This window comes from Pleurodeles waltl, chromosome 2_2 (assembly GCF_031143425.1).
Source record: "Pleurodeles waltl isolate 20211129_DDA chromosome 2_2, aPleWal1.hap1.20221129, whole genome shotgun sequence".
Lineage (NCBI taxonomy): Eukaryota > Metazoa > Chordata > Amphibia > Caudata > Salamandridae > Pleurodeles > Pleurodeles waltl.
The window spans coordinates 31,839,377-31,864,604 of NC_090439.1; the positions used below are offsets into that span (position 1 = coordinate 31,839,377).

At 49.3% G+C, this 25,228-nt stretch overlaps 1 protein-coding gene across 1 annotated transcript in view; it reads right to left on the reverse strand.

Moving 5' to 3' along the window:
• LOC138279980 (cytochrome c oxidase subunit 4 isoform 1, mitochondrial-like) overlaps positions 1-25,228 on the reverse strand; it is a 566,320-nt gene that overhangs the window by 64,749 nt on the left and 476,343 nt on the right. The window contains exon 4 of the mRNA XM_069219444.1: positions 14,129-14,260. Within this exon, the coding sequence (XP_069075545.1) occupies positions 14,129-14,260 (132 nt within the window). The remainder of the gene's footprint in view (positions 1-14,128; positions 14,261-25,228) is intronic.

Below are 25,228 nucleotides of genomic sequence, written 5' to 3' on the forward strand. Positions count from 1 at the left end.
AAGGTCCATTCTATTATCCGCCGAGTTCACCCATGGGCCTCATTGTAGCGTTCCTCTGCCCTTGTCCTGGGATTACTCACTGGGGTCAGTAGCCATGACAGGTTGGAGTAACCAGAGTCACCTGCAAATGGTGAGGGACAACTGTTAGACACACACTAACCTGTAGGGATATCCCCAAACCCAGTAAACCATTCCCACTGACCTGCTTCCAGGTGCTCACCCAATAGCCATACACAGTGCCTCTGGAATTGACCCATCACATAAGGGATGCTGCTATTCCGCAGGATGTAAGCGTCATGCACTGAGCCAGGGAATTTGGCATTCACATGGGAGATGTACTGGTCTGCTAAACACACCATCTGCACATTCATGGAATGATAACTCTTCCGGTTTCTGTACACCTGTTCACTCCTGCAGGGGGTACCAAAGCCACATGTGTCCATCAATGGTGCCTATGATGTTGGGGATATGTCCCAGGGCACAGAAGTCACCTTTCCCTGTAGGCAAATCCTCCACCTGTGGGAAAACGATGTAGCTCCACATGTGTCTCAGCAGGGCAGACAACACTCTGGACAACACGTTGGAAAACATAGGCTGGGACATTCCTGATGCTATGGTACTGATAGCTGACATCAGGTCTGGCTCCAACTGGGCACACAGTTCCTGGATTGTGGCACGATCAAGCCTGTAGGTAATGATCACATGTCTTTCCTCCATTGTCGACAGGTCCACCAACAGTCTGTACACCGGAGGATGCCGCCATCTCCTCACATGTCCCAGCGGACGGTGCCTATGAAGGACAACAGCGAGCACAGAGTCAACCAACTCAGAAGTACGTACCCACAGCTTACACAGAACATGAATCATAATCAGAATTTTGCCCTGTATGAGTGATGAAGCAAAGCCCAGGTATGTGTGACGCAGTTAAAAATTAAGCCATGTGGGCCCCTGAAATGGCGGCTGCCTGAACTGTAAAGTGGGACAATGGGATGTGAGGTAACTGCGCTCGCGTTGTACACCGTCGCGGTAGGCAGTCGAAGACCGCGGTGCAATTCTGCTTTGGTTAACATTGGACCCTATGGGTCCCAGGAGCCAATGACGATGTACGCCGGCGGTGACGGTACGCACCGCCGCGGACGTGACCGCCATTTTCAATCACTCGATACCTGATCTTCGACAGGAGAGGACCTACACTGCAAATGCTGCTGTGACCTCGGTCTGGAAGAGACAATGGCTCGTGCGTCTGGGGAAAGGGCCCCTGCCTTCCCATCGGAGGAGTTTGAGAAACTCGTGGATGGGGTCCTCCCCCAGTACACGCTACTCTACGGTCCTCCAGACAAACAGGTAAGTACACTGGGAGCATGCTGTATGGGCTATGCCTGTGTGGAGTGGGGTGGATGAAAGATGGGGGGGGGGAGATTGAGGCGTGCATGAAACGACTGTGAGTGCATGTGCTACATGGCAAGGGTACGGATGGCGGCCAATGACTGTGACGGTGCAGTTGGTAATAACTTTTCTTTTCCCCCTGTACAATTCATGTAGGTCAGCGCCCACCAGAATAAGGATATTTGGCGTGCCATCGCCAAGGATGTCCGGACCCTGGGGGTCTACCACAGACAGAGCACCCACTGCCGTAAGAGATGGGAGGACAGGAAGACGGCGGAGGCCCAGCTGGGGATGGCCTCCCAACGTGGGTGGGTTGTCCGTCGCACCATGACCCCCCTGATGTTCAGGATCCTGGCGGTAGCGTACCCGGAGTTGGATGGGCACTTGAGGGCATCACAGCAGCCACAAGGGGGTGAGTACACTCTCATTCTGCTGATTTAGCGCTCAGTGGAGGTGTCTGGGTGGGGGAGGTGGGCTGTGGGTTTCCCTATGCCAGGACTAGTGTGCTAGTTAGGTCCCCTTGTTCTGGCAGACCCTGTGGCACCCCACCCCACCTGTGTACAGTGCCAAGTACACCTAGTCAGGCTCCTGTGTCATCCATGTGTGCAAATGTCGTCCATAGCCTTGCAGGCCATGTCCCAGGGATTAAACAGTAGAGCCGAAGTGTGCGGTGTAGTGCAGGGGGCTTCTGTGTCTGTTGTGTCCGTCAACGGTAGTGATAATGCACGCCCTCAACATGTCTTTCTTCTGTTGTCCCCCCCTTTTTGTGGTCTCCCTGTTCTTGTGTGCATTAGTATCATCAGGCGGAGGAGCACTGGCTTAGGAGCAGGAGGGAGCTGCATCCCACATGGCCCCGGAGGGTGAGACAACGGACTCAGAGTTCACCAGTGGGACGGAGGGCGAGGGGAGCTCCATGGCGGGAACAGGAGCTGACACCAGTGACACGGACTCTTCCTCTGATGGGAGCTCCCTTGTGGTGGCGGCAACATCTGTGCCCCCCGCATCTACAGGTACAGCCACCACCCCCCTACCAGCACCGCCCACCCAGCAGCCCCTCAGCCTTTGCCCCGTGCCCGCTCATCCAGGAGGGTGGGCATCACCTTCGCCCCAAGGCACCTCAGCCCCTGCCCCAGTCACCCCTGCTGCCCTCAGTGAGGAGGCCATTGACCTCCTCAGGTCACTCACTGTTGGGCAGTCTACCATTTTGAATGCCATCCAGGGTGTAGAAAGGCAGTTGCAACAAACAAATGCATTCCTGGAGGGCATTCATTCTGGTCAGGCGGCCCTTCAAAGAGCTTTTCAGACTCTGGCCTCAGCACTGATGGTAGCCATTGTCCCTGTCTCTAGCCTCCCCCCTCCAACTTCCTCCACCCAGACCCAATCCCCTCTACCTCAGCCTATCCCAAGCACACCTTCAGACCAGCATGCACACACCTCAACACACAAGGGAAGCTCAGGCAAACATAAGCACCACACATCCCACAGGCAATCACGCAAGCCTCACACACATGCAGACACACCAACATCCACTGCCTCCACTGTGTCCCCCTCCTTCTCGTCTCCCTCTTCCCTACCAGTCTCGTCTACACTCACACCTGCATGCACTACATCTACAGCCACTACTTCCATCACCAGCACACACACCACCACACCCCGCTCATGTGCAGTCACCACCCCCACTACCATTCACACGTCCCCTGTGTCCTCTCCCAGTGTGTCTGTGACACCACCTCCCAAGATACACAAACGCAGGCACACACCCACCCAACAGCCATCCACCTCACGACAACCTCCAGCGCATGCACCTTCACCCAAAGTCACCAAACGAACACCTCCTACAACCACAACCTCTTCCTCCATTCCCAAAACTCCTCCAGCTACCCATCCCAGTGTTCCCAAGAAACCTTTCCTGGCCAACCTTGACCTCTTTCCCTCACCTCCCCACCCCGTCCGTCTCCTCGGGCCCGACTCTCCAGGTCCCAACCTAGCACCTCAGCCACAACATCTCCGGGACCAGTGGTGCCTGTAGTCACCGGAATCTGGAATGCACCGGCCCCCCGGGCAGCCAGTGTGGCACGGAGCCACAGCACGGACAGTCCCCCACCTGTCAAGCATCAAAAGTTGGCCAGTGTCCGGCGGGAGAGGGGGAAGACTCCAGCCACCAAAGCCGCTCCCAGGGGTACAGGTGGGAGTGTGGAGTCAGCTGCAACACCTTCCAAGGTGGGGAAGGGCCACAAGAAAGTCAGCAAGGCTGGGAAGAGCAGCACGGCGGAGAAGACCGCCATCATCCCCGTTGCCCAGGAGGCCACCGCCAGCACCAGCCCTGCTGCCCAGGAGGACACCGCCATCATACCTGTTGACCAGGAGGCCACTGCCAGCAACATCCCTGCTGCCCACGAGGACACCGCCATCATCCCCGCTGCCCAGGAGGCCACCACCATCATCCCCGCTGCCCAGGAGGCCACTGCCATCATCCCCGCTGCCCAGGAGGCCACCGCCAGCACCAGCCCTGCTGCCCAGGAGGCCACCGTCATCATCCCCGCTGCCCAGGAGGCCACCGCCATCATCCCCGCTGCCCAGGAGGCCACCGCCAGCACCAGCCCTGCTGCCCAGGAGGCCACCGCCATCATCCCCGCTGCCCAGGAGGCCACCGCCAGCACCAGCCCTGCTGCCCAGGACAGGACCGGCAGCACCAGCCCTGCTGCCCAGGACAGGACCGGCAGCACCAGCCCCGCTGGGCCCGACAGGACCGCCAGGACCGCCAGCACCAGCCCCGCTGGGCAAGACAGGACCGCCAGCACCAGCCCCGCTGGGCCATGAAGGACCGCCAGCAGCTGAGTCACTGCAAAAGACCCCTCCGCCACAAGCACCGCTGAACATGGCACCGCCGCCACAAGCAGCGCTGAACAGGGCACTGCCGCCACAAGCACCGCTGAACCTGGGCACCGCCGCCACAAGCACAGCTGAACAGGGCACCGCCGCAACAAGCACCGCTGCCAATGACACCGCCGAAACAAGCACCACTGGCCCATGAGCGCCAAGGGCACTGATGCTACTGAGTCCGTCATGAGCAGGATGAAGCACTCTGGGCACAAAGCCCCCTCCAGAACCAGTGGAGTATCACATCCACTACCTAAGTCCTTGGCAGGATGAAGCACTCTGGGCACAAAGCCCCCTCCAGAACCAGTGGAGATAAACATCTACTACCACAGTCCTTTGCAGGATGAAGCACTCTGGGCACAAAGCCCCCTCCAGAACCAGTGGAGTATCACATCCACTACCTCTGTCCTTGGCAGGATGAAGCACTCTGGGCACAAAGCCCCCTCCAGAACCAATGGAGACAAACATCCACTACCTCTGTCTTTGGCAGGATGAAGCACTCTGGGCACAAAGCCCCCTCCAGAACCATTGGAGACTGTTATCCACTTGAGAGACTGTGGCTTTGCACTCCCCAGGATGGAACAGTGGGCAAACCACCCAATGTAGAGACTTGAGAGACTGTGACTTTGCACTCCCCAGGATGGAACAGTGGGCAAACCACCCACTGTAGAGACTTGAGAGACTGTGGCTTTGCACTCCCCAGGATGGAACAGTGGGCAAACCACCCACTGTAGAGACTTGAGAGACTGTGGCTTTGCACTCCCCAGGATGGAACAGTGGGCATGTGGCCCCCTCGTGGATTTGGCGTCATGCACTCAACCGGCTGAGGTGCCCCCCCTTTCCCTTCCCCCTGAGGTGCCTGTTTTATTGCTATCTGATGCCCCTGCAGTGTTCTCTCCGTCATTTCGGGGATTGAGTGTGGGCCTCGCCCATACCGTGCGGGCCCAGTGTTCCACGGACTTCAATGGAGCACTACTTGGACTACTAATCTTGATGTATATTTTGTTTATAGTGTATATATATATATTTTCGCGTACTGGAGTTTAATATATTACAATGGTTTCACTCATTTCCTTTTGTCTTTGCATTCTTCCGGGGGGATTGGTGGGTGTAACTGTAATGTATCATGCTGTATTGGTGTGTGTGTTGTCGTGGGTGAGGGTGGGGATCTTTGGTGTTGCATGTGTGTGTCCCTCTTTTTTTTTCCCTCCCCTGTGTCGTAGGTGCAGTACTCACCGTGGTCTTCACCGCCGGCGTTCGTGCTCGTGGTAGAGGAGAAAGAAGATAAGGGCTGGCAGGATGTGGAGTTCGGGTTCCATGGCGTCCGGATTCCTCGTGGGGTGTGTAGAGGTGAGCGTTTTCCCTTTGAAGTCCTGTTTCTGCCGTGTTTTTGTCTAATCCGCCCCGGAAAAGGTGGCGGATTGGTAGGTTGTGATACTGTGGGCGGTACATTGTCCTCCCCCTGTCTGTTGGCGGTGACCGCCAAGCTGTTTGTTTGTACCGCCGTGGCGGTCGGAGTGTTAAATTGGCTGTCTATGTTGGCGGTTTCCGCCACGGTCGTAATTCCCTTTTTTTTACCGCCGGCCTGTTGGCGGTCTTACCGCTGCTTTAACACCAACCGCCAGGGTTGTAATGACCACCATAGTCTCTACCAGATAAGGCATTCTCAAAGGTAAGTAACTTGTTCCTCTAATAGAGACTTCTATCTGAAGATTCCATACCTTAGTATAGATACCCAAGCAATACCATCCCCGGAGGTGGGTCTGCAGACCAATTTCAGACAAGGAAATCCTGTAGGCCCGAATGGGGAAAATGCCCATCATGACGGACCTGACTGTCCAGTCAGTAGTGTTTGTTAATCATGTGCATGAAGGCCCACATTGCTGCTTGGCTGATATTATCCAGGACTGGAACTCTGCATGTAAATGCAGCGGTCGCTGCTTTGGCTCTGGTGGAACGAGCACACAAACCCTCAGGGGATTGCCTCTTGGCCAATGCCAAGCAGATTTTAATGCAGCGCAAGACCCATCTGGAAATGTTTTTTTTTCTGCACAGCACAACTTTTTGTAGCTCCAACATACCCCACGTAGAGTTGATCGTCCACCCGGAATTCCTCTGTGAGGTCAAGGTACAATGACAACACTCGTTTCGGGTCCAGATGATGGAGATGCTCATCATCCTTGGAGGTGTGAAAGGGAGCGTAGAAAGTAGGCAAGGTCATGGACTGACCTACATGAAATGGCTTGATCACCTTTCGAAGAAAGGAAGCCCTTCTGTGAAGCACCACTTTGTCAGGATGGATGGATATGTAGAGCAGCTTAGATGATAAGGCCTGTAGCTCACTAACTCATTGGGCGGAGATTATAGCCACGAGGAAAGCCATTTTGATAGTGAGTAACTGCAGGGGACAATTGTGTAGCAGCTCAAAGGGAGAGCACATCAAGAACATAAGCACTAGATTCAGGTTCCACTGAGGCACGGTCAAAAGAGAGAGGGAAAAAGATGAACTAAACCTTTCAAGGATCTATGTACACTAGGAGATTTGAAAGGAAAATGTTGATCAGGTAATCTGAAGAATGCAGAGATAGAAGGAAGGTAACCTTTAAGAGTGCCCAGAGCAGAACCCTGCTTAGCAAGACACAGAATAAAAAGAAGAACCTGAGGAGGAGGAGCAGAAAGGGGATCAACATTTCTGTTGGAACACAAAGCCACAAATTTCTCACAACAGCAGGAGTACACAGTCTTTGTGGAGTAATGCTTGGCTGCCAAGACAACACCACAGACTTTGGAAGGAACGTCAAAGGCTGTCAACTGCTCTCGCTCAATTTTCACGCAGGAAAGTGAACACTGGACAGGTTGAGGTGGGGAACCTTCCCCTGCTGCTGTGAAAGAAGATCCTCCTGAAGGGGCAGACTGATTGGGGGTTCGATTGCCATGTTCAGTGGCTCAGGATACCATACTCTCCGTGCCCAATCCAGGGCCAAAAGGACGACCTGGGCCCAGTCGTTCTTGATCTTCTTGAGAAATATGGGCAGGTGTTGTATGGGCAGAAAGGAGCTCCACTCTAGAAGAAAAGCATCACCAGGCAAGAGCCGCCCTGGAAACTCTAGCACACAGCATTGTTGATGTTGCGTGTTTTTGGCAGAAGCCAACAGATCTTACCAAGGCTCTCCTCAGCGCTGAAAGAGATCTTGCGCCACCTCCAGATGGATATGCCACTTGTGATCCGCTAAGTATCTGTGGCTGAGTTTGTCCTCCCTGGCGTTCAGAGAGCCCGTCAGGTGTTGAACCACAAGGGAAATTTCCTGATGTTCTTGCCATGTCCAGACACGCAGGGCTTCTTGACACGTGCTGATGACACAAGCCCGCCCTGTTCGTTGCATTACCATATGGCAGTGGCGTTGTCCTTGAGCACCTGCACCAGCCTCCCCTGGATGGAAGATAAAAAGGCCTTCGATGCTAGTCGGATCACCTGCAAATGCAGAAGATTGATTGAGTCATGATTCCATTGGAGACCAGAGTCTTCTGATCTCCCCCTCTCCCAGATGGCAGCCCCATCCCAGAAATGATGCATCTGTCACTACTGTGAGATCTGGTTGGGGAAGAGAAAGAGGTCTGCTGCTGACCCAATCGTGGTTCGTCAGCCACCACCGCAGAATTTTTGCAATTCCCTCCGATACCTGGACCATGTCAGAGAGATTCCTCTGATGCTGTGCCCATTAAAACTTCAGGTCCCACCACAGAGCCCGCATATACCAATGGGCATTTGTCACCAGCAGGATGCAGGAAGCCACAAATCCCAGCAGCCTCAGAGCCTGTCTCACTGAAACATTGTTATCATAGCCTGAATATCCTGGACTCACCACTCAGGAGAGTAACCAATGAAAGGGAGTGTCTGAGAGGGACTCAGGTGTAACTTTGGCACGTTATATAGTGAACCCCAGCAAATGCAGGAAGTTTGCCGTAGTCTAGAGGTGGAAGATGACAGCCTAGTGCAAGCCCGCCCTCAACAGGCAGTCATCAAGACAGGGGAAGACTGAGACCCCTGATCTCCACAGATGAGCTGCAACCACCGCCTACACCTTGGGGAACACCGAGGGGCGCTGGTCAAGCCAAAAGAGTGCACAGAAACGGAAAATGCTTGTGGGCAACCGTGAACCAGCAGGTAACATCTGTGGGAAGGCAGGGTGGGAATAAGAAAATGTGAGTTCTGCAAGTCTAACAGTACCATCCAGTTTCCTGGGTCCAGGGGAGAGAGAGCCTGAGTCATGGCGATCATTCTGAATTACTCCTTCTTGAGGAAGTAGTTGAGAAGCCACAGGTCTAGGATAGGACAAAGGCTTCCATCCTTCTTTGGCACCATAAAGTAGCAGAACTAGCAATCACAACCTACTTTTGGTGTTGGGATCCTTAATATGGTTCCCTTGGACAAGAGAGTCACAACTTCCTTGCGGAGAAGAGAAAGATGATCCTCTGTCAGCCTGTCTTGGATGGTGGCACCAGAGGAAGAGTGGTCAGGAAGTGGAGGGAGTAGTCTTTTTATACCAACTGCAAAACCCACCTGTCCGATGTTATTGACTGCCATTGGGGCAGGTGATGACAGATCTATCCCCAAACGGGTACCTGTGATGGCATAAGGGCAGATTAGGAGGATTTGAAGGCTGCAGTCATGGGAGGGGTGGTGGACTGACTCAATCTTGGCTGCCTGATCCAAGTGTCTTGTGGATATAGCACCCTGGGACTGCTGGAAAGCATGCGTGGCACAGGGGTTAGGTGGGAACTGGTGAAGTTGGTAGCCCCTTCTGTAGCCACGAAAAGGGAGAAAAGCGGACTGGGGATGGTGCTGAGAGAAAGATAACCCCAAGGACCAGGTTGTAGCCCAACTGTTCTTAAATCTCTTGAGCACTGAGTCAGCTTTGTCTCCGAAGAGACAGGAGCCATCAAAGGGCATATCCTACCATTCTGCCTAGCAAGTCAGTCATGTCGAGTCCACATCGAATTGTTAACTTTGCTACATCTCTCTGGTCTGCTGCTGCTTGGGAGGGCACGGCCCCTCAGGGATCGTAGGCAGCACTTGTGCAACCATATCCCAAAGAGTGTGTGAAATGATTGGACCACCAAACTCTCAGGGGGTTGGTGTTGCATGATGACATCTGGGTCCCCTCGGGTGGGGCGGTAGTGATGGGTGATTGTCTTGTTCACAGGAGCCCCTGTTTTGGATCTGGACCAGGTACTCAAAAGGACATCCGTGAAGGCTTCATTAAAAAGGAGAAGAAGTTCAGGTAGGGAGACTCCTGGTTGAAGCATCTCTGTCAAGACATTAGTCTTGACTGCCACTGAGGGCAATGAAAGGTCGAGGACCTCCGCAGCCCTCCAAACGACCATAGCAGAAGACACTCCCTTCTCCCAGGGAAGACAGCATGCCTGCATCTGGGGAAATATCCAGATCACTGACTTCACCCAGTTGCTTACATCAGTCCATGTCATATTCATAAGGCTGGACTTCAGGATCCAGTAAGCCCTCCCATTCCTCCCAGAGGCCAAGCCCATAGGAATAGAGCTCAGGATCTGATCTGGGAGGCACGGCTCCTGATGCCGTAGGATACAGCATAGTGCAACGTCCCTCCAGTTCCATTTCGGAGTGGGGAATCAAAATGGGGATGGCGCCACCAGTGGGTGCCTGAAGCATCGTTATTGGGACCGGCACTGGGGAAGGTTGAGGTGACATGACTGGCAATAGTCTGGGTCCAGTTGTGGACCGATAGGACCTCACTGGCGCTTGGGCCGGAGTCACCAGCATGGAACTGCAGGGGCTGCTGCTGACCCAGCGAGACCCAAAGGCAAGCCAGAGGGTTTGGTCCACCCAAATATGGCACACAGAGCTTCATAAGAATCCCTGAGCTGGGCAGTGGGTTGCTCCTGCCCCCGGAAGCTCGGGGATTGCAGAGTCGGCCAAGGCACTGGCTTAACTATTGAGTGAGGCCTGGAATATGGACGATTCTGTGTCTCATCAGCCAACAGACACGGCGAAGTCGAAGCATGCTTCGACTTCTTGTGTTTCGACTTACCTGAGTGTCCTGGAGAGTTAGAATGGAATGACGACATTGGACTCTGCAACCGATTCCGGGGCTTTCCTTTCCACCAGGACATTGAGTGGCATGGAGTTGCACGCAGGCTGCCATGAGCTTGAGGGAGTGCTCCCTCAAAGCCGTCGGGTTCATCGCGCGGCAGCCAGAGCACAACTTCGGGTCACGGTCAGATCTGTCACTGATATCTGCCGGTCACAGGCACTGGAAGGCTTGAAGCTGGCTTTTCCAGATGACATCCAACCATACCAGGAGCTAAACATAAAAAAATTAGCTTCAACTAGATGTTGAAAAAAGATCAGTCAAAAAAGCCTGAAGCAGTGGCTCTTCCCGGATTGGCATTGGCTAGAGCAGAAAGAAAAGAATTTACATCAGCGCGCCTCGTGGAACCTATATTGGCACTGAGCATGTCACTCCTGGTGCAGACGATGCTGACGACGGACACGGAGTCGAACAACACCACCTACCGGAATGCAGGGTTACTGCTCACGAAAAATCTTCAGGATCCATTTTGACAGCTAGGATAATTCTAAATTAAGTAATCTGCAGTTCTGAATTCTCTATCAGATAAACCTTGACTTTTGCTTTTTTCCCTAGTAGGCCCCTGTTCATTACTGTTTTTTGTTACAAAAAGATTTCATCAAGGTTTTATTTGGACTAGGTTTATTAGTATGTTTACTCCTACTCAGCATGTTGTGGCACTGCTACCCAACTCGAGTATATGCCTGTCACAACCCTCTTCCGGGGTCTTCTTGGCAGGCAGGGGTGACTGTCCACCTGTTGTGGTTGAGGTTCTTTTGCCACTGCTGTCCTGGGGTTTGCCCTACTATGGCTCTGCACACTGAGCCAAGTACAACCCTTTTCACACTTAACTAGCAGGGAAGGGAAGGGAAGGCGAGTAATCACAGGCTTCCCGGAGAGGTGGGGTGGGAGACAAGAGGTCAGGCCCCAAGTGCCAACCAAACATATACAATCTTACTGTCAAGCCTGTGCTTATCTTTTATGAAAAAAGAAAGTACCTTAATCTCACAGCAGCACTAAATAATACATAATGTGACTGTAAGTTATGCATTAAGACTGAGACATCACATCCTGTCCCTGACCCCTTCAGATGTTTCCAGTAACCATTCTCCCTACTATTATGATTGATATTCCTCTATTGTTGTCCCTAAAATACTAAGGATTTAGGCAGGGTTTAAGCTCAGATACCTCAGATGTCATCATTAGTTTAGGGGTAAGTAACTTTGATGTTTTTTTCTATCACTTTTAGAAATTATTATCTCAAGTTAGTGCAGCTGCCTCACCGGTACACCTCAGTCTCTTATCGCAGGTGCACGCTAAGCTCTGTGGATTACCTGCTGGCTGCTTGTTGCAGTCCATCTGTGCTACAGATGTGTGTTGCTCTCCCACCTTCACAGCAATTACTTTTCTTGGGCAGGGACTCGAGTGGCAGCCTTACTTCGTACAAAGTTTCGTGATAGTCTTGGTTAGGTGGAAGAGAGCAGTGGCTGTAGACATGCTCTCAGCAGGGGTAACTGCTGCCTTCACGCTAGATCCTTTAAGGTGATCTCTGGGGAAAATTGTGGCCTCCGGAAAGATCAGGAGCCAGCCTTGGAGTTTAAGCAGCTTTCCTCTACTCTCTGACAGTGAAAGCACCAGTCTCTCAAGCCTGCTGAAGGCTGTCTATGACACAAAAATAAAAGCTTTGATACAACCTTGATACAGCTCACTCATTAACTGCACTGAGATATTGGAGGAGCCTCTTCATAGCAGGCGTTACTTCTGGCTCGCTCTCTTGGATGGTCTGCATTCCCTTGGTGCTCCTTGTACTAGAAACTTGCTGGGCTTTACCTCTGCACCGTCTCTCCTCTTGCAGGGCTAGGCATAATTCCCTATCTCAACAGGCAGACTGATTTTTACGCTTTTTAGGCAGACTTTAAGCTTCTCTAGCTGAAAGTGTTGCTGATCTCTCCTCTCCTCTGGGAGATTGGCTGTCAGGTCGACACCGGCCCTGGTTGCAAAGTAGCTCTTCGAGTACTCTTCCTTGGTTAAGAGCTTAGGAATGGAACCAAGTAGGGTTAGACTGTTAGACACATTTTCTAGGCCTTGGATGTGACTCCACTGCCTAAGGCTTCAGAACCTCTTCGGGGTGGTTCCTTCCAAACATAATTTCCAGACTGCTCTCTAAACACAGCCTTTGTGCTAGGTGATGGTGTACACAGTAGGAATCAAAGGGGCTGGTTCCAAGCAGGAGTACTCAAATATTGTCACAATTAAATGTGGGCTATCTGCACCTAGCTTTCCTGAAACAGTAATCAGAGACAGACAAAAGAGTGGACTCTGCCTAGAAACTTCCTCATCTTGACAACAGAAATTGTAGCTCCATCCCCTAACCAGTACGGTCAACAAAATGGCAGTGTTCAGAAAAAAACGAATCAACAGTCCTTTGCTACCAGGGACTCGTGGGATTTCTATAGGTTGACCTGTCTCCATCCTCCTCTCTGTGGTTTTAGGTCTCACCCTCCATCCACAAGAATTTGGCCAATACACTTTCTCTGTAAGGGTGAACCTATCCTCATCCTCATAATCAGACATTGCATCTTCCTCTGACCAGAACTGCCTTTTAGGTCTTCAAACAGTACCAGAAGCATACCGTCATAGCTCTAAAGCGAAGTGAGGGGTTGAGTCTGCAGGGAGTGATATGTTCATGGCACTGGTATGGGTTGGGTAGTGCTAAGGAATGCACGCCTCAGAAACGATTGTGGAATGGAGTACAGTCAGCCTGGACCTGCACAGAGGAAGACTCTATTTACAAGCCTTAATTCAGCTCACAAGCGTTTACAGGATCTTCTGACAGTATCAGACCCAATGCGAACACACTGAGAAGAACATTTAAGGCCCAGCAACAGTAAAACGTCATCAATATTGTACAAAAGTCACTGGAACCCGCCAAGTGACAGATGGCTACCCAATAAAGAGTCAGCTAATCTACAGTCACATTACAAGAAAACAACCATTGGAACAGCAAGCAAATACTGTACCAGGAGCATATGTACTCTCCATGGCCCCACAGCCACTGAGCACCTGGGTGCAACAATCGCTAGACCTGCCCCCCTTAACTATGAGGAAACAGGGGATTTTTCATCCAACAGTTTAAAACGTACTAAGTTCTGTAAAACATGCTAATAAAACAGATTTATTTAGGCAAACACCATTGCAAGTTTCATTATAATAGTTACTGTTATAGAAATATTGGCAAAGTAGATGATGGGACTCTGCTTACAAGAGCATTCCATTGTTCTGGTCAGTTAATGGATATTAATGCAGTATATAATGAAAGACATCATAAAAAAGATGGCTACATATGTGACAGAAATAAAACAGTAAATCACCGGAAAGTAACATGCACCTGAATACTGGAAGATTCGTTCGACTTACTTGCACCCGTAGGCAATGCAACATTCTTGGCCTATGGGGGGATAATGTAAAATATCCACAACTCGCATACTTAAGGTGAAATTTCCAAAATATCACTAACAAAGTTTTACCATAGGTGCGCTAAGGTACCAAAATGTAATAAGGGCACTGCTTGATTTCCCTGTGTGGTTGGAACCACACAGATTCACACATGAAATCCTGATCTTTGTGAAGACACAAATGGGCAAAACACTGATTCTGATCGTCTGCACGACTATTACTGCATTATGTTTTGCCTTTAATTTGAACATTCCTGCTTACTTTCACTTTTCTATAGATATTTAAAAAAAACAGATTACCATAAAATCGTGTCCACAAGAGAAAGAGCCCACCAAGGCCCAAGAAGTAGCAGACGCCCCCAACAACTGTTTTCCATTCGTTGGAGCGCCTTTTCATTTCTTCATAGGAACGGTCAAAGCTGATGCGATATACTGTGAGAAAAGGCACAGAAGTAATAGAGGTTTTCATCTTTACGAATGATATTACACAACAGCATACAGTGTGGAAGCTCAGGGAAGAAGCACAATGTTTTACGCCCAACAAATCACACCCAGAATAATTTTAAATACTGTGCAGTGACACAAACTACTGAGCGTGACTTTCTGGCACACAGAGTCTCAGGATTTAATGGTGTTTGGACAAAATATCAAGTCCAGAAAATAGTGTGGACAAAATATAGTGTCAAGAATATTATAAAGGTAAGTTTTCTTGGGCATGCTTAACTCCACATATATGTACCTTGATGATACATATCTTCAAGGTACGTAGATGTGGAGTTAATTATCAATATTTTGATCCTCAACTTTTTGACATGATGTTCTGGCCACGCAATATTTTTGTCCTCGATATTCTGCCAGTGATCCCGGTTTAATACCTAACTATTCTGGAAGTATATATATATATATATATATATATACACATCCTGATTTCCCTCTCCCGACTAGCAAAACGAGCAGCGTCAAACTGTCAAGTCAAATCCAAAAGCAAACCCACAGCTGATGCAGACCTGAGACTCAGTGTGGCATACTGATGTCGCAATGACCCCCACTCATGCTCTAGCTCATTGGGTGGTCCTGGAGCCTCTACTCTTTTTTTCACTGCACCACCAGTCTCGCTAGTATCATACGGTGAGCAGCAGCAACTATCCCCGCTCCACCCACATTTGTCATGTGTTGTGACCCCCCTCAGTAAGCCTGGTTGTGCCTGGGACGTAAAATTATTTGAGCCCAACAGAATATAGAAAGTGAAAAGATACACCTGGTAATTTAGGTCCCAACAAATTTTTCCTCAGAACTCCCAACCAAATTGAGGCTCCAGAACACAACATATTAGCTACACTACTTGATACCACAGTGTCACCACCATAAGAACTTTATAATATAGTAACCTACACAAATGAATGATATTTAATAACCCCAAAAGAATAAAGGTCCTGCCATGATTCTTTCAAGCCTATGATATGCAGCTAATATCAGATGTTAGCAGCATGCACTTAACTTATCAAGTCACCTTGCCAGCGATAGGATCTGTAGAATGGATATGGCGTAGCCTATGTGACTCCTGTACAACTCTCTGTAACAAGTACATACTTGTCTTTGAATCTGTATTAGCTCCTGTTAGATGTGGTGGAACAAGAGACAGAGGATATGTATCCTGATGGCCAGAGGAGCCGCCCTTGGAACTGGGGAACCAGGTTCCAGTCTCAGCCCCACCTCACCTTTTTGGGTAGATCACTTAGTCTCATCATACCTTGGACCAAGTTCATAAAACAAACAAATAGATGTATAGCAATGGGGTGCATTTTAAGATCTGTCTAACAGGTGATTTCCTTAGTGGCAGCTTGGCCAGAGTGACGGCCTATAAAAGAAACACAATATTTGTCTGTACCGCGCACAGCCATTATTCTGTTTAAGTCCGAAGAAGAACTTCTTGCGGGTGAAATGCAGACAACATTCATTATCTTTAGGAGAAGCAGATGTTTAGTACCACCTTCTGCTCAGGGAACACAAGTTATCATTCAGCGGTGCATAGCATTAAGCTTGCTAATGAGCCTGGCATGTGACAGCAACCGAAAAGACTGTCTTCCAGAAGAGATGCCTAATTTCCAAGGAGCTATGAACTTGAAGGTTTTATGCTTAAATTTGGCCAGGAGCAGGTTCTAATCCCAAATCACTACAGGCTGGACCTCGGACTCCCAGTACACAGTTCATGTTTCCAAGAAGCCCCTGAAACCGCCATGCTAAAAGACCATCATTCTTGTTGTTTGTTTTATGGCTGACAATGAATCCAAGGGCAAGGAGGTAGAGTGGAAGTTTTTGCAAGTCTGGACCCTAGAACGGTTGTGATGAATGGAATCCACTTGAGAGGATTAGAGAGGATTTTTGTTAGTTCACTAAAAGCCCTAGATCGAAAGCAGTCATGTAGGTTAAATCCAGGCTCACTCCATGGCACCCAAGATGACTTGTAGTTATCCAGGTAAGGGTAACAGTGGACCTCCTACAACAGTGGAAATTCACCTACCATACCCAAGATCTTTGTGAAGATGGCCAGCTTCAGGACTGACCAAGAAGCAGAGTCTTCTGCTGGTGTCATTGGTTTTCCACTTTGAAGAGTGGTTACTTCATTTGCACCTGCTGGACGGTTACATGAAAGTATGCATTATTCTAGTCTACAGAGCATAACTTATTCATTATTCTTATTTCCAGGGAGGAATGAGTAAAATATAACCTCTCGTTTTAGTAGGTAAGGGTGGGCCCTGTTCTATTATTCTTGAAATGAGGAGCCTATAGACCTCCTGTAGAAACTCCTGAGCTGCACAGAGGATAATCGATCCACTAATAGGATTCATGGAGTATCTGTGATTCAGATTTAATATGATATAGGTCCAAAATGAGTTATCATGGAAATATTTTGACAGCAAGGAGGTCTAATGTTATTTCTTATGCCCCACCTGACTCTCTTAGGTTTCCATTGTGTTGGCTTTAGTCTACCTTAGAAAATTATCTGGACTGGTAGAATTGCTTGCAGTGGGACTCACAACTTTGTCCTCTCTGTCAATGTTGGTGGATGAAGCTTAGCCTTTAAATAAAGCTACCATCAAACAAAGCTGGTTACGTGTGAGGAATGATGGTGTGCTAAAAAATTAATAGTTATGACTTTGAATATTTAGAATTTATTGTCCATAGACTTAGCCATATGCAACTCAAATTTGATTTTCTCCAAACCTCCTATGCCTGCTAGGCAATTTGTGGTTCAGTAAAGAGTGTTGACTCTGATGGAAGGGCCAAGGCCATCTCCAGTAAATGTCTTCATTTATCATCTGGGCAATGGCGACTAAACAGTCTACAGAACCGTACTGCTTTATCTGATGCAGCTCCTCATGCTAACAGGTACCAACATCAGGGTGGGAAACTGGTTTGGTGTCTCTATGTACAGCCTCATTAAGAATGCCCAGTAATTCTAGTAACTGCGTCCCTGCTGTTACTGGTACCAGGAGACCAGTTGCTTCAATAGAAGAATTGATGGGGGATTACATGTGAAACCTTGATAATCTCCTTAGAAACTGGAATTACTTGGGAAGTGGTATAAAAAAGCTTTAATAACATGCGTCCCTTATTTTGAACTTTGGCCTATTTACAGAAATCATCACAATCGCTTGAGTTTCCAAGTGCTGACACCACAAGCATCTTACTTGTACTAATAGCGAAGGCAAAACATTTACAATGGGAGTCACAAGGTATAGAAAGCAGATGTAAATTCATTACTCAATACTAGCAATTCTTATGAAACTGCCCTCCAAAAATAGTGTGAGCACTTAGAGCAAATGCAATTTTGGACAGGGTGTTTTTGCACCTGACAATTTCGCTCAGACTAAATGACCCTTAGTCAGTGCCAGATTACGAAATAGGCAAAGTAGGCACCGGCCTATGGGCCACACTTCTTTTAGGGGCCCGCGACAACGGATTGAAATAATATTGATTTGATCTTGAAAGAAAATTACAATCAAGCTTTCTTAAATTGTTTCCAAAAGATAGAAAAAAATGAATCAGCTCATAGAAACGAAAACTTTACATTAAAGACTCTATAGAGAGAATACTGTATTAATGTAATGAACCCATTAAACCAATCAGACAATCATGGATTTTTAAAGCACAGCTAATCATCCATAGGGTCTCACAGCACTGAATCTAGGTGTGCTGCTCAGTCGAAGAGCCAGATCTTGAGGTCCTTCCTGAACTGCTTCAGTGATGCATTCTGCCTGAGCCTGAGGGAAAATGTGTTCCATATCCAGGCTGCTAGGTAGGAGAAGGATCTTCCTCATGCTGTACTTTTCTGGATCTTGGGGGCGGCCGCAAGGACGAGCTGGGAGGAATAGATACGTTTGTTGGTTACGTAGAAGGTGAAGCTTTGGTTGAGGTATGGCGGTCCTATGCTGTGCAGTGCCTTGAAGGTGTGGATCAGGAGTTTGCATTGATGCGCTTTTTGACTGTGCAGTGTAGGTCTCTGAGGTGGGAGGAGATTCGGCTGTGTCGGGGGATGTCCAGGATGAGTCTGGCGGCTGCATTCTGGACTCTTTGTAGTCTTGATTGAAGGTTCTTGGTAATGCCGGCATTGAGTGCATTCCCGTAGTCCAGTTTGCGGGTGATGAGTGCGTGGGGTGACTATCTTCCTTGTGTCAGGTGGAATCCATTTGAAAATCTTCTGCAGGAGACAGAGGGTGTGGAAGCTTGATGAGGAGACAGGTTAACTTGTAGGGTCATTGATAGAGAGAAGCCCAGGATGATGCCCAGGTTGCACGCATGGTCAGTGGAGGGGGGGCATTACCCAGAGCGGTGGGCCACCTGAATTCGTTCCAGGCAGAAGGGGTGCAGCCGATCACAAGGATCTCTTTCGTGTCCGAGTTGCGCTTGATGCAGCTGGCCTCCATCCAGGCAGCAATTGCTCTCATCCCGTTGTGGAAATTCCTCTTGGCTTGTGCAGAGTCCTTGGACAGGGAGAGGATCAGTTGGGTGTCATCAGCATAGGAGACTATGTTTAGCTTGTGTTGTTTGGTTATCTTAGCGAGCAGGGCCATGTAGACGTTGAAAAGCGTCAGGCTTAGTGAGGATCCTTGGGGCACTCCGCAGCAAGTGTCTTTAGGTTCTGATGTGAACGGTGGTAGTTTGGCCCGCTGTGTTCTTCCGGGGAGGAAGTGCCTGATCCAGCTCATGGCTTTGTCTCGGATGCCGTTGCCGTGCAGTCTGTAGTGGAAGGTGGAGTGGGAGACGGTGTCAAATGCAATGGAGAGGTCGAGAAGGATGAGTGCGGCAGTGCCTTCGCAGTTTAGTATGATGCACATGTTGTCAGTGGCTGCTAAGAGTGGGGTTTCGGTGCAGTGGTTGCTTCTGACTGCAGACTGGGAAGGGTCTAGGATATGGTGTGCCTCGAGTAACTCAGTGAGTTGCTGGTTGACGGCTTTCTCCGTTACCTTGCCTGGGAAAGGGGGCAGAGAGATAGGTCTGGATTTCTTCAGCTCCTTAGGGTCGGCGGTGGGTTTCTTGAGTAGCGGGCTGTTTTCAGCATGTTTCCAGTCTGAGGGAAATGTGGCGGTCTTGAAGGATAGGTTGATGGTTCGATAGAGCTCCGGTGCTTTGGAGGCGCTGGCCAGGTTTAGGATGTGATGAGGGCATGGATCCGAGGATGCTCCCGAGTGGGCGGAGTTCATCAGTCTTTGGGTGTTGTCTATGGTGATGGGGGTCCAGGAGTTCAGTATCTGGTGGGGTGCTAGGTCCATGGAGGTGAACGGTGCTGGCAGGCTTTGGTTCCTGAAGCCTTCATAGGTGTCCTGAGTCTTATGGTGAAAGGAGGTGGCAAGGTCATTGCAGAGGTCTTGGAAGGGAGGGATGGATGAGGAGTCTGCTCTGGGGTTTGTGAACTCTTTGACGATGGCGAAGAGTTCTTTGCTGCTGGAGTGCTGGTGTTGAGGCATGCTTCAAAGGTGGCTTTTTTGTTGGCTCTGATGTTCTGGTGGTGACTGCAATTTTGTAGGCTGTGCGGTCTTCAGTGGATTTGTTGAGCCTCTATTTATGTTCCAATCATCTGCAGGTGCGCTTGGATTCCCATAGGTCTGGCATGAGCCACTTGGGTGTTTTGCCCTCTCAATTCCCTGCTGATTTCTTTAGGGGGGCTACGTTGTCAGCGCAGTGAGAGCCAGAGGTGTAGGTTGCTTGCGGCTTCATTAGCATCCGCTGCCTCCGGTGGAAGGGAGTGGTTGAGAATGTTGGTGAGCTGTTCTTTTGTGACTTTTCCCCAGCATCTGCTGGGAGGAACGGGGGTGGGTGTTGGCGTGCGTTGTTCTTTGTGTGGGTAAAGAGGATGCACTTGTGTTCGGTCCAATGGTGTATCGAGGTGTGGGAGATGGTGATGTTGTCTCCTGCTGAGAAGACGGGCAAAGAATGTATCTGGCTCTGTGGGTAGGTACGTTGACGAGTTGTATGAGGCTGAGAGTTGTGAGGTTGTCCAGGAGGTTTGAGGTGTTGGGGTCATCGACGTTATCAAGGTGGAAATTGAGTTTGCCAAGTACGATGTAGTTGGAGGAGGTCAGTGGTTGGGGGGCGATGAGGTCAGCAATGTCTTCGCAACACTGGGGTCCAGGTGGCCTGTAGATGAGGGTGCCATTTAGGGAGGTGTTTGGGATGGTCTGGATCTGGAAATGTAGTTGCTCGTGCACTGACTGAGACTGCGACTTGATGGTGGTACTCAGGCGGAGGCTGTTCTTGTAGATTATGGCAATGCCTCCTCCAGGCCGATTGGCTCTGTCCTTGTGGATGATTTTGTAGTTGTTCGGGATGACCGTGGCGATGTCTGGGACAGCAGTGGGGATGATCCAAGTCTCCAGGGGTGTTGAGTCGAGGAGGTTCCTGACTTCTATTGCGTGCTCGACGAGGGAGCATGTGTTGAGGAGTATGCACTTGAGGTGGCTGTCCGAGCTTGGTGCAGGATCTTGGGGTGGTACTTGGAAGGTGCTGGAGCAGGCGCAGCAAGAGAAAGGGCCACTGGTGTTCCTGGCGGACGGTGTTAAGTTGGCGGTAGAACCGCCAACAGGCTGGCAGTAATTACCTCTAAATTATGACATTGCAATGTACCACACCATCCACCACGGAGGTAATGACCGCCAGGCTGGAGACAACAGTCTCCAGCCCGCGGCCGCCACTAGTCCGCCTGCGGGATAATGACCCCGCATACCGCCATGGTTTTTGAGGTTATTGCACAGCCACGAAAAACATGGCGTTAGGCACTATCAGTGCCAGGGAATTCCTTCCCTGGCACTGAAAGGTGTCTCCCCCACACCCTTCCCCTCCCAGAGTCCTCCCCCAACAGCCACGACCCCCCTTCCATCCCCCAAAGGTGGTAGGGCCCCCTCCCCCACCCCCCAGAACTCCATTGGCCCCCTCAGACATACCCCCCACTCACACATGCACACCACTGACACACATACACGCGCACATACATAAACGATACATCCCCCACACACATCCCACTCCCGCATACATACATGCACTCACACACCCCCTCTAAACACTCACACTTAGACCCCCATTCACGCACACACCACACAACACCCCCCACCCCCTCCCCTGTCGGACAATCGCCTTACCTGACTCGGTGCACGTCCGGGAGGGAACGGGTTTCATGGGAACTGCTCCACCGCCAGCACCCTGTCACCAGAATGCCGCCACACCCAATACTGGAACCTAATTCGGTGGGCAGTGTTCTGATGACGTGCCAGTGACGGAGTAGCAACCTCCACTGCACTGCCGACCGTCAGTATGGCTGCTGGCGGCTCTCCAACCAAAATATGGCGGAGGGTTGCCAGCAGTCATAATATGGTTGGCGGAAGACCGCCAGCACTGGCGGTCTTCGGTCTGGCGGGACCTCAGCAGTCTTCACTGAAGACCGCCGAGGTCATAATGAGGGCCTTTGTCTCTTTAAAAGCGCATCTGATGTCAGCTGTCAGTTTGTTTAAAAAAATGATGTGCAAAATAGTACCTGTAATGTTTAGTTTTGTGTAATAAAATTGGTTTATTAAAATCGTTGTTTGTTAAAAATAAAAACGTATTAGGAGATAATTTGTGGGGGTGGGGTGGGGGCTCGACTGCCTAGGGGCCTCCACACGGTTTTAATCCTGCCCTTAGTTCTTTCCTAACTCACATTTTGGACCTAAACATTTTCAAAAGTGGACAATAACTAGACACAATCTCACAAAACGGAATATGACATATTTATGAGAAACTTCGGTAAAACAAATACTTGGACAGCGCGTCTGTTAAATGTATAGATAAACAAAGAAAATTTCCACTGCAAGCAAAAGCCCAACGGCAGACAGTCAGCACCTGACAAAGTGCCAATCAGAACTGGCGAACCATTGGTGCTGTTGCAATCAGCAAGCTGCCGTAGCTGTCCCAGGAAACAAAGACGAAAATTCTGACCTCCTTATAAATCTCCCACCTCTAGGGCCACTCTCCACCACGACCGCAAATCGAATGCTGCTACATTCCTTTCATGGGAAAGTGCTTGAGAGGGAGAGATAAGGAGGCGACATACTCTATTTCAGCTCTCTAAAAGGATTTGTGGAGGGTTGAGACGGATATGAAATATGCAGACAAGAGAAGGGTTGCCCTATACGCATCTGATACAGTACAGCGAAACGTGTTCAAGACAAGGGAAAGCTCACACAATTAACCATTTTAAATAGCATCAACACAGCCCACTTATTACCTCATGATTTTCAACCCTAAATTTGAAGAGATTCTGCTAAATGGGACATTTATTCTCACCTGTAACCTGGATGATCACCTCAGAGACTCCGTTATTCCTACCTGAGTAAACCATTGACCTAGTAGTCTTTTGGCCTGAGTCGGCTCAACAATAGCGCCCTGGGTGGAAATAAATGTGACGCCCTTAGTACTGCTGGTGAATCCGCAGCCACTTTTCACAGGCTTACTACATGAAGGCAGCGGCTTGCCTCTGAACACAGACCTCTGTACCTCGCCAGCTCACCTGAATTAACCACAACATATCTACCTCAGACTGGTTCTACATTGTTTATTGGAGAGGGGAGGTAGTGGTGATGTGTGGCGGCAGGGGGTGAGAGGTAAACAGAAGGGGACGGTATAGGGTGACCACTTGGCATTGAGGAAAATTCTGGACAGGACTGTAAAAACTTGAGGACAAAGGGTCAAAATTCAGGACAAAAATTCAGGACGAAGGGTCAAAATTCAGGACAAAAATTGAAGAACAAATGTCAGTTTTACAGACACACCCAAGAGAGGCCATGCCTCACTATGTTATCAGTGCATTTATTTACTCTTTTTTAACATAGCACAATTTATTCACTGTGGTCTTATTGTGATTGCCTCCTGGTATGCTACATTCAGGTGTCACAATAGGTCCTTGTTCAGTAGTAAATAAATGCCCTTCAGCACAGTCAAGGCAATCACCCCTACCCAAATCTACCCAATCTTTCTTAAAGAGAAAGTAACAACAACATTTTGATTATGTTTCTGAACATTTTAAAACCTGTGGCAAACAGTTTGGGAAACATTATGGTAATGAACCTTATGCTAGTTTAACCCCTTCGCTGCCAGGCCCTTTCCACTCCTGTGCTGAGCCTTATTTTGACTATTTGGGGCAGTTCACGCTTAGGCCCTCATACCTTTTTGTCCACATAAGCTATCCTCACCAAATTTGCGTACTTTTTTTCCAACATCCTAGGGATTCTAGGGGTACCAAGAGTTTGTGGGGTCCCCTAAAGTAGACCAAGAAATTAGCCAAAATACAGATTTTTTTTTTTTTTTTTTAAAACAATGGGAAAAAAGGGCTGCAGAAGAAGGCTTGTGTTTTTTTCCCTGAAAATGGCATCAACAAAGGGTTTGTGGCGCTAAAATCACCATCTTACCAGCTTTCAGGAACAAGCAGACTTGAATCAGAAAACCACATTTTTCAACACAATTTTGGCATTTCACTGGGACATACCCCATTTTTACTATTTTTTGTTCTTTCAGCCTCCTTCCCAAAATTCACAAAGGCAAAGTGCCTCCACCAGGTCGTCCGATAGTCTCTGGGATAGGCTCTGTCCTTGAACCATTGTCTATTTTCTGTGCTCATTTCCTACAACCTATTGTCCAGGAATCTGCTACTTATCTCAAAGACACAAAAAATTTCCTCAACCTGATAGAGACTATTAATTCAACTGTTCATGTCCATGCTTTGATTACCTTGGATGTCGAGGCTTTGTATACTAACATTCCTCAAGAGGCCACACTGCAAGTAGTTGAAACTGCTCTTCTGTCTGCTAATCAACCATTCACCACTCCGGTTTATTTTATCATGCACTGTGCTGCCCTTGCTATGAAAGCCATTTTTTTTCAATTCGAGGACCTCCTTTTCCACCAGATCCGCAGGACATCAATGGGCCGTACCTTTGCCCCTAGTCTCGCCTGCACTGCTCATAGTTTCATACTGACCATTCTACAGATCACCATCTGGGGCTATCATGCACAGCTTTCTCTTGCCTTGCTAGAACCTGTACACTCACTGACACGAAGAAACCCTGTGCTCCTTCACTATCTTTGCTAAGCCTCCCCAATCCCACAGGATGGCTGTGCTCAGAACAACTCCATCAGTGGCATGCTGCAGGTGTCTTAAAATTGGGGGATTTGTTTCTGGACAGCAAGCTACTATATTTCCAAACCCTTGTGGCAGACTACCATCTTCATCTCGGTCAACAGCCTGACTGCCTCGAGAGGTCACTGGGCCATGTCTCTACCTACACTAAAAAGGTGAATCCAGGCCACTTAGACCTGCATGCCAGATGAAAGAGCCATAGCCTTCCCCGCAGCAATGCTCATGGCAACACTAAGGGTCAAATTGCCCCACTACTGAACAGTTTTTTTTTTTTTAAACACTTACCTTCGAGGGGAGACATGGACGTCTCCCCTCGGTCCTCAACCTCTTCTTGTCCCCAGGTGCACACAGGCTCTCAGCCAATCAGGATGCTGCTGTCACCAGCATGACAGCAGCGACGTGTGGTCTGAGCGGCCTGCTTTGCCGCTCAGACTAGGAGTGGGAGCCTGTACATGTTTTCCACTCGGCTGGGCAATACAGCCGGGTAGAGAACATGCAAAGTGCGTTAGAAATGGGGTCTCTGGGTGGCAGCCAGTTTGCACTCTCAATGGAGATACTCAAAGACAACGTGTAAAGTATTTGTACCAACACATACAGAAATACAGTGAAAGCACTACAAAAGGGACACCACATCAGTTTAGAAAAATAGGTAATATTTATCTAAATCAAACAAGATTAAAATGACAAAAATCCAACATACACAAGTCAAGATATGAATTTTAAAAAGTATGAGT